The 8,962-nt window shown below is 51.4% G+C and overlaps 1 protein-coding gene across 6 annotated transcripts; it reads left to right on the forward strand.

Moving 5' to 3' along the window:
• Positions 1-240: 240 nt before the first annotated feature.
• On the forward strand, positions 241-4,302 carry DNAL4 (dynein axonemal light chain 4). 6 transcript variants are annotated; one of them, XM_084205511.1, is made up of 5 exons: positions 241-258; positions 625-695; positions 1,271-1,482; positions 2,169-2,252; positions 3,141-4,302. In XM_084205511.1, exons 3-5 carry the CDS (start codon positions 1,411-1,413, stop codon positions 3,303-3,305), a joined length of 321 nt encoding a protein of 106 aa, XP_084061637.1. In that variant the 5' UTR covers positions 241-258; positions 625-695; positions 1,271-1,410; the 3' UTR covers positions 3,306-4,302. The 6 variants fall into 6 exon arrangements, with proteins under 6 accessions (XP_084061637.1, XP_084061640.1, XP_084061638.1 ...); XM_084205514.1 differs by having other exon boundaries at positions 242-258; positions 1,268-1,482; XM_084205512.1 differs by lacking the exon at positions 241-258 and adding an exon at positions 270-397.
• The last annotated feature ends 4,660 nt before the right edge of the window (positions 4,303-8,962 follow it).

The raw sequence follows: 8,962 nt of genomic DNA on the forward strand, positions 1-8,962 counted from the left end.
TAAGTCAGAAAAATAAGAAGCTGCCCGACGCCAGTTCGGGGGCTGGGGGCGCGCACAGCACAGGCACTCCGCGGCCACCTCACTGCCGCCAGCGCCCCAAGGCCCCGCGCGGCAGCCGGCAGGGACACAGCCAATCAGACGCGCCGACCGGCGCAGCCCGTCCAATGGAGGCCGAGGGGGGCGGGACTTCCCGCGCCGGTTGCTATGACAAGCGCGGCCCTTCCTTGGCAACGGCGCTGGGCCGCGGCGGCCGCGCAGGTGAGGCCGCGCCCGGAGCTCCGCCGTCCCGCTCGGGGCCGCTGCCCGAGCTCTGCCTCCGCGCGGACCGGCGCGGCGGGGCCGCGTTCCGCTGCCTCACACCCGCGGGCTGTGGCCGCGGGCACGCCCCGGGCTGGGGGTGGGTATTGAAGTGGCTCCCGGGGATGGCGCCGGCCGGCCGGGCGGGGGTTCTGTCCTGCGGAGGTCGGGTTTGGGTCCCACGGCCCCCGTGTGACGGCTGGTGGTCTGACTCGGTGCTGTAGCCAACAGCTCTGTGTGCCTGGCATACATGACTGGTGTGTCGCCTGGTACCGTGTTGGTTTCGTTTTCCTTTTAATATGAGTTCACCCTTGCTCCCCTGGGTAGGAGAGGAAGATGCTTTGTTGTGGGGGAAGGAACCAGAGGAAGGACGGCGGTGAAATGCTCTGAATCTCTCGGTCAGTGCTGTGCCTCTGCGTTGCCCGGGTAGAGGCAGGCTGGTAATGAGGTCCAGAGTTTTCCCATATGGCCCTCCCCAGCTGACAAATGCTCCAGGATCTGGGGAGCAAGTGCACAAATGAGACCAAGATGTTCCCGTTAAACATTTCTGTCCAGACGAGTACGCAGATTCTGTGCCTAAAATACTCCTACCCTTCTCTTGTCATGTGCAGTTTGAAACTATTGCAGATAATAGTGTCCTGGGAAATCCTTTTGGAATTAATCAAGAGTGGTAGCAGCTGATATATTGTTCTCTTGTCTTCTCCTGAAAGCTGTACCTTGGCTCAGCTCTTCCCTCAAGCTCCACTGGTGCTTCTGGGAAGTGCTGTGCTCCTCACTTATGGAAAAAGATACAGTTTAATAATTTGTTTGCATTAATGGTCTATGAGCTAAGACTCTCAGGGGGTTGTGAAGGTGCTGTTGAGGAAATGGCAAGTGAGTGAGATAGCATGATGTTCTCGTAACAGTTTCATTTGCCTTTTGTTTTAATTGAAAGCCATCTGTCTCTTGCCTATGTGTGTTTTTGTTGAAGCAGTGTCCTCTAGGCCAAGAAGCGACTCCTCCTGCTGAAGAGAGGAACACAGAGCCCTCTTCCTCTCAGCTGGCTGTGCCACAGCACTTTGCTGAACTGCAGGTAGCCCCTCTGCCCCTTCCTGGAGTCTCTGTGGAAGGACCATGGAAGAAGCTGAGGAGGAAAAAAAGGACGAGGCTGATTATAAAAGGCTTCACAGTTTTCCTCTGATTAGGGTATGGAGAGAGATGCATTGCACATTTACCAGTGTCAGAGATACGAAAATCTGCCTTCATTTTTACTGTCCTTCTCCTGCTGCATACCTACTGTGAGAACATGTGTACTGCTGGTCCTGTGGAGAGATCTTGGTTGTCACTGCTGCTTTCTCCCTGTCCTTGACCTCTCCTGGGGAAATCTTAATAGCTCCCATGTTCCCCATGACAGCCAGAGGAAGCCTGGGGCAAAGTGATCCACCAAACAGATTGAGAGCACGCTGCCTTTGGAGCCCTCTCTTGTGTTTTGTCCTGGAGAAGCTGGAGCAAAAGATCTTGCTAGCCAGCCAGATAGCGGCAGCAGAAGAAAAGGCTGTGTAATTTAGACTTCTTTGTTACTCATATAGCAATAATTAAGGACTGTGGTAGAAACAGTGTTAGTGTGCTTCCCCTTTATCTTATAGCAGAAAAACTGGCAAATGTCCTGATTTCCTTCTTTAAGCTGTGCTTACACAGTGCTAGTTTTCCTGTAGCTACAGAAGAATTCCTCACTGGCTGGAGGAATGGTTCACTTAGAGTGCAGTAAGCCTTTTCAGATTTACTACATCTAACCCCCGCTAGAGCCAGTGCAGAAGTCAGAGCCTCTTACTGTTGTTGTGTGTGCAGCTGTGATTGCTGTGCTCAGCTGTGTGTGTGATTGCCCTTGGCAGCACTCGGACATGCCGGAGGAGATGCGCATAGAGACCATGGAGCTGTGCGTCACGGCCTGTGAGAAGCATGCCACCAACAATGAGGTACCGGCCACCTCCCAGAACGGCACCCTGCTGATGCTGCAGGAGCAGGGATGAGGGTGTGGGGCAGAGCAGAGTTAGGTCTGACATCCTGTTACTCTCTGCACTGAGCTAGGGTAGAAGGAGGCAAAGAGCTTGGCTGGAGCTCAGCTTCAGTTCTCTTGGTCTGCAAGATCTGTAATAGCACTTTGCAGAGATTTGTAGTGGTGCTGGCTCCCAGACCTTACCTCCTTGCTTATCCCGCCTTCCTGAGACATGCTTCCACTTTGTTCATAAAATGCCATGTGTCCTGAGGGCTTGCTTCAGAACTGCTTGGAGTCTCTTGTTTTGGGCATGAGTACATGAAAGTCTGTTAAGTATTCCCTCTTGGCTTTAGGACCAACAATCAAGGGAATACATACCTTGCTTCATGGGCAGGGCACCGCCTGTCACTGAAAAATTTTCCTCTCGCCTTTTTTAGGATCAAGCAGGGTGTGATCTGGGAGAAGCAAGCCTTTTAAAAGTCAGCCTACTTTTAGTGTTTTGGTAATTAGTTGGAGAAAAAAAAAATGGACTCCTGTAAAAATAGCTGCAGCTTAGTGACCTAAATCTGCTCTCATGGTCACTGCAACCAGTATAACTCCAGCAGCATCTAAAGCAGAGCTCTTGCTTCAGACTGTGTGAATTACAGAAGTGATGCAGTTCTAGCTGCTGGGCTGGAGGCTGCTGAGACCAGTTCTACCCTTGGTTTTACCTCTGGGGAGCTCCCAACTCTTGCAGTGCGGCTACTGTACCTGTTGCCCATGGCTTGAGTAGTCTTAAAGGGAGGAGGAGAAGATTAGGGGGATGTTTGTATAAAACCTCTCTGGTTGCTTTGTCTCACCCTATGCTGTCTTCCTTAACATTCTCCAGAGCGCTGCCAAGATGATCAAAGAGACCATGGACAAGAAATTTGGGTCCTCCTGGCATGTGGTGATTGGGGAAGGTTTTGGCTTTGAGATCACTCACGAGGTGAAGAACCTGCTGTACATGTTCTTTGGTGGCAGCCTGGCGGTGTGTGTCTGGAAGTGCTCCTGACCCCTGGCCGAGTCCCAGACTTGCTTGAATACAAGAGATTTCTTCCTGCTTTTGACAAGTTTTGTATGATCTGGAGGTGGGGCTTTATTTTTAATACTTAAATGTCAAGATTTCTTTTTTTCATACTGACGTAACAGTTCTGTGGGATACATAAAGTTGGTGCGTGTGTGTGTGTGTACAATCTTGCTAAACTGTCCTGTCCTTGCTTGTGGGATTTCTCATCTGTCTGGCTCTTTCCTTGGTGTTTGAGCTGGAGCAGGAAGGAAGTGAGGAATAGGTAATCTCACAACACACTGCACAGCAGCGCTAGCAGGGGAAAGCAAAAGCAAAAAGGTGCCATCTAGCCCTATGGTTTTTTTTAACTCCCCTTTATTCCACATAGTTTTCCTCTCTCCTCTGCTTTCTCCACTATCATGCAGTATGGCTCTGACCAGCACCTGTCTTTCCTCTCTCTGGATGCTGCTTATACATTGTTCCTTTCTTCTGAGATGTCTGCGCAGACCTGACAGCACCAAGGGTCTCCCTGCAGGCTGTCTGTGGAGGTGTGAGCCACAGGGAAGCAGTCCCGGCTTGCCCTTCCCTGCTGTTTTGGGAGGGTACAACAGCTGAGCTGCCTGGGTGTAGGAGGTTGCTATGCAAACTGCCCCCTCCTTTCTCACCCACAGCACACTGAGGCAGCATGAAAACACAGGCGGCTGACGATGCCTGGGGAGTGGGTGAGAGCTCTTTTTAAGGCTCAGATGCCTCCCTGTCAGTTCCTGGGGGCGTTGCAAGTGCTGTGTACTTTCAGCATCTTGTTTGGAGGCTGACAGAGAAAGGAGGTTCCATGTGAAATATAACTTGGTCATCAGAAACCTAATGTCTCTCTGGACTTGCATTCTTTTAGCCTGTTTCATTTTTTAAAGCTGTTGGTGTTGGAGGATCGAATGGACGTAACTATGTTACATGTATGGTGTATTTATAAAACCCGGGGAACTGTGTTTTTACAATAAAAGTTTAGTAAAATGTCTTTGCGTGTGTTTATGTGGGCAAAGTAGTTCAAGAAATGTGGAAATAAGTAAGCCATGGTGTAGCACAGGCAGAGGCCAGTGACAGAGTTCCATCCTGCTGGCTTCCTGTGTGACTCTCATCCTCCCTATTCAGTTCCTTTTACCAGTGCAAGCCACGATGGTGAGGAGCGTTTCCAGACCCCTGGTGCTGCTGGCCACGTCCCCCTGTCCTGTTTGACAGGCAGCTGTCTAAGCAGTAGCAGCAAGGGAATGTAACTGTGTCTGCTGCCTCACCAGTGTGGCTCAACTCTGACCTTTGGAGTCTCATATTTGTAGCTTCCTTAATTTTCAGATTCCCTCTCAGAATGTTGCCATTCTGACACTTCTAATCCATAGTTAAGTCTGAAGGATCTTTCTGCCTTAATGCCTGTGGTGGATCAACTGGGTCTTCCTTTTGTTCCTTTTTCTGAACTTCAAGTGTAATGCTAGAGATGTCCTTTCTCAATTTCATTGTGTCAGGGAGCCAGGAGTTGGAGTCATATGAAGACAACTAAGAATTATTTGAAATTCGGACCATCTGTGCTTGGCTGGGCCAGGGTAGGTTGGTACCTTGATTCCTGCCCCATGATCAGGATTGCTGTGCTGTGTGAAAGAGCCCAGATCCTCTGAGCTGTCTCATCGTGCAGTTCTGTGTCCCTCCAGCTGGCTGCCTTTATGTGAAGATAGTGCTATTGACAATACTTTCTACAGCTGGCAGGTGGAAAAGATTATTTCCTCTTCTCCAACTTCCTGTCTCTTCTAAACTCAGATCAAGAGGTGGAGTCTTTGAAATGCCCCACGCTGGAGTGGGATGATCCCTTCAGCCATACCATGGTCACTTTAATTGTGCCTTTTTCACGCTAATGAATAATTAACTGCTCTGTGCATATGCACAGGCATGCTGGTCACAGGCATCTCTGCAGGGTCGTGGTGACCTGCAGATGACCACAGGGAGCTGCTGACATCAGCACACAGTCCCTTGGACTTGCTGCTTGTTTATCTTCTTGGCCACCAGCTGATCAAAGCTGATATCTCCCCGACCTGCACTGGCAACAGGGGAAGGGTGAGTGCTCCCCAGCCTTCTCAAAGCCTGAGTGTGCAAACAGATTGAGGTGAGCTAGGTGTGAATGTGCAGCAAGTCAGCTCCCACACTGCTGTTCTCACCAGGTAAGTGCAAGGTGGCTCACAGGCGAGTGGCAGGCTATTTTTATTCACAAGGTTAACAGCTTTCCTACAGGAAGTTACCTTGAGGCAAACCCTTGTTAGCTGGTTTGCATCCTGTCATTGGCATTGTACCTGAAAGCACAAGCCTCTCAGCCTCCCAAAATGTGGCTGTGTGTCAGAGCCCCTCCCCTGAGGCAAGTGTGTTCAATCAGATCCATTGTCCTGCCTGTTGCACGTTGGGCCATGCTTTGGTGGCCCCTGTGTGTTAGAGAAAAGGCTTTCACCCTCCTTTTGCCATGGAGCTGGAACATCTTTGGGCATACCTGTAATTTTCACAGGAGTGAGGTTTATGGATCAGAGATGGAACCTTGTCCTGTGTTTCCCCACAAGAGATCCTTCTGTGGCTGATGAACCTGCTGGATCCAGTCCAAAGGAGGCCATGAAGATGATCAGAGGGCTGAAGAACCTTTGTGATGAAGACAGGCTGAGAGGGTTGGAGCAGTTCAGCCTGGAGAGACCTTATACCAGTACCTAAAGGATGTCAACAGGAAAGCTGGAGAGGGACTTTTTGGCAGGGACTGTTGTGATAGGACAAGGGTTTGAGGTTTTAAACTAAAAGAGGTTTGTTCTGGATTAGATATAGGGAAGGGAAGAAGTCTTTGAGAATGAGGGTGGTGAAACACTGGAACAGGTTGCCTAGAGGTGGTGGGTGCCCAACCCCTGGAAGCATTCAGGGATGGGTTGGATGAGGCTCTGAGCAATACAATCTAGTTCAAGGTGCCCCTGGTCATTGCAAGGACACTGGACTGGGTGACCCCTAAAGGTCCCTTCCAACCCAAACTATGATTCTATGAGGCTTTGGAGCCTCTAGGGCCTCTCTACGTTTTACTATAAAACTGCTCTCAGTTGCTGGAGGATTTTTCCTTATGGATTTTCAGTGGAAAGCTGGGAAAGTTGGCAACAGTTTGCTTGCTCTTGTTTCCCTCTCATTTCTTGCCCCCCTGCATATTGCTGCCATTACCCGTCAAAGCATCAGGCTGAGTCAGATGTAGAAAATGAGATGAAAAATGCAGGGTGATGGATGGGTGGCAGCCAAAATGAGTCTTTCTATCCACCCGTCCCCTAAAGCTGCGATAGTAGCTCAGAGGCTGTGCCTCATGACTTCATCCCTCCCTGCTGAGGGGAGATGGGAACATCATTATCAGCTGCCGATGAGTCCTGATTTGGAGCCGGCAGTGAAAATGTCCTCGGATGTAGGGCTCCTCCTCCGCCCCAAGGGTGACTTGAACCTGCTGGGAAGATGGAGGGAGAGCTGGAGGGGGGAGATGAGAAGAAAGAGGTGCAAATTCAGCCCTGTCTCTATGATGATGTCATGGCAACAAGTCAGGTGATCAGGGCAGACTTTGAAGGTCTCCAGCCCTTCTCTGTTGCTGCAGGCTCACGTCTGACTCGCTGAAAAATCTTTTGGTTAATATTTAATGCCAGCATTGAAGTGCTAAGGGTGGCAAACGCCTCACCTAAGCCCCCTGCCTTCGCTTTGCAATGGGATGCTAAATCAGGGTGAGGAGGTAGGATTGCAAGTTTCATTATGTGGGAATGGGACTAACAGTCAGTAGGGTGACTTTAGCCCATAGGGTCCCTGTGCCCATCTGACTCCAGGACATGAGAAGGACGTTTCTGTCCCCTCCAGCCCAATCTGGTTTGGGGCCCTGGAATGAGGGCTCCCTCTCTTCAGGGCTGCCTCTGGATTAATGAAACCTGTGGCCCTGCTCCGGGAGCCGAGCCCAGCTCCTTTGATGCGATCAGTTAGTACACGGAGCTGGTGTTTTGGTTGGTTGGTTGCTGTTTTTCTGAGCCATGACCTAATGTTCCCATGTTCCAGCTACAGCCCCTCCTAGGGGCCTTCTGTCTGAAACGTGTGTCCGGACTGAATTCAGCAAACTTCCCGGAGCAAGACGCTGTGTTCCTCCACCCAGGGAAGCCATCTGCTCCCCTCCACCAGCTCCTTCTGCGGGGCTTCGAGCTCGCCAGCCGGGCTGGAAAGCTCTCCTCCTCCTCGCTTGCCCCGGCTCTCCTCGGCCATGTTGCCAGCAGAAGGCTGGGGAACGCGGGGCTGGCTGAATCTGGGGCGGTGATGGTGTCAGCCGGAGGCGGTTTCCAGGCAACTGTCGCGCCGTGGGACACGCGAGCCAAGAACACCGGGGACAGCGCGTTCCCAGCGCGCCGCCTGGGAGGGGACCGGGACACACACGGAAGGGGCCGGCACAGGACGGTGCGGAGGGGGCAGCGCAGGGATGGCAGCAGAGGAGGGGGTCTCCAGAATAGCCCACCGATCATCAGACCCTCCCTGGCTGGGAGTGAGCATTTCCAAGCTGGCTGCTGGTGCATCTCGCCACAAGGAAGAACTACACGATGTATGGGATTTCACATGCCTTCTGCATCCTTTGGAAGAGCAAAGAGAAAATAAACATTGTGCCAGACTGTACCACAGCCCCCAGACTTATTGCAGGTGGTCCTGTGCCTATCTGTCCCTTATCAAATACAAAACTCCATCCCTACAAGCAATGAACCATTTTTGTGCACGTATCACAGCTCTGTGTCCCTGGGTGTCTGCAAAAGTGAATTTCTTGTAAGAAGAAATACTCTTCTCTTCCACAAGCTGCCGGTCCTCCCAGCACTTGGTGGGTCCCCCTGCCCCTCTGTGCCCATGCCCAAGGCAGTATCCCCATTCCTGCTTGCCTGCCTCCCCTACCTGTTTTAGAGGCCCTGGGAACATCCTTTCCCCTGAAACTGACCTGCCTGTAGCCCTTCCTTACGCTGCCAGCCCAGCATTTCCCCTTGAAGCAATGTTGATACTCACATCCCCTCCATTTTATCCAGCTTCAGTGAAAGGGGGCTTGGTACAACTGATTTTCAGTGGATGACAGAGGGTGATAAAATTGATATGGCCAAGTAATGGGAAAAAAATCCTGGATTCTGAGAGTGCAGCTATGATGAACATGGAGAATGGGATTACACAGTGCTTGCCAGGGTGTGTGCTGCAGAGGGGCAGAGCCATTTTAATGCCCTGTATTCAAAGAAATGTTCTGCAGCCCTGTGCAGGTGACTGCACAGAAAGACAGGACAGTGGGGAGTCATCTGCAGCCATTGCTGTCCCTGAGCCAGCATTGCAGCTATTGATTTGGAGCTTGCCCCATTCACTCTAACCTTGGCAGTGCCAGCTTGACCCTTATCAGCACTGATAAACCCTGCCACAACCTCCTGTCCCATCCTGGTGGTGTCACGCTGTGAGGTGCCGTGGTGACAGATCTTTCCTGCCACTCTGCCCGTGCAGTTGGTCTTTTGCTGCGATGCTCTGAATCCAGGAAACCTCTCTCCTATTTTTGCCCAGAGGCTGCAGCCACACCAACATTTTTAACCCTGTGTTCGTGCTCATCCCTTGCTCAGTGTTTTGTGTGAGGAAGG

The sequence above is a fragment of the Fringilla coelebs genome, assembly GCF_963513975.1.
Source record: "Fringilla coelebs genome assembly, chromosome: 5".
Taxonomy (NCBI): domain Eukaryota; kingdom Metazoa; phylum Chordata; class Aves; order Passeriformes; family Fringillidae; genus Fringilla; species Fringilla coelebs.

Excerpts from the sequence above, each read along its gene's own strand:
- DNAL4 (XM_084205511.1), top strand. The coding sequence starts at position 1,411 with ATGGAAGAAGCTGAGGAGGAAAAAAAGGACGAGGCTGATTATAAAAGG. Across the intron at positions 1,483-2,168 it reads ACAGTTTTCCTCTGATTAGG|CACTCGGACATGCCGGAGGA; the intron begins GTATGGAGAGAG and ends TGCCCTTGGCAG. Across the intron at positions 2,253-3,140 it reads AGCATGCCACCAACAATGAG|AGCGCTGCCAAGATGATCAA; the intron begins GTACCGGCCACC and ends AACATTCTCCAG.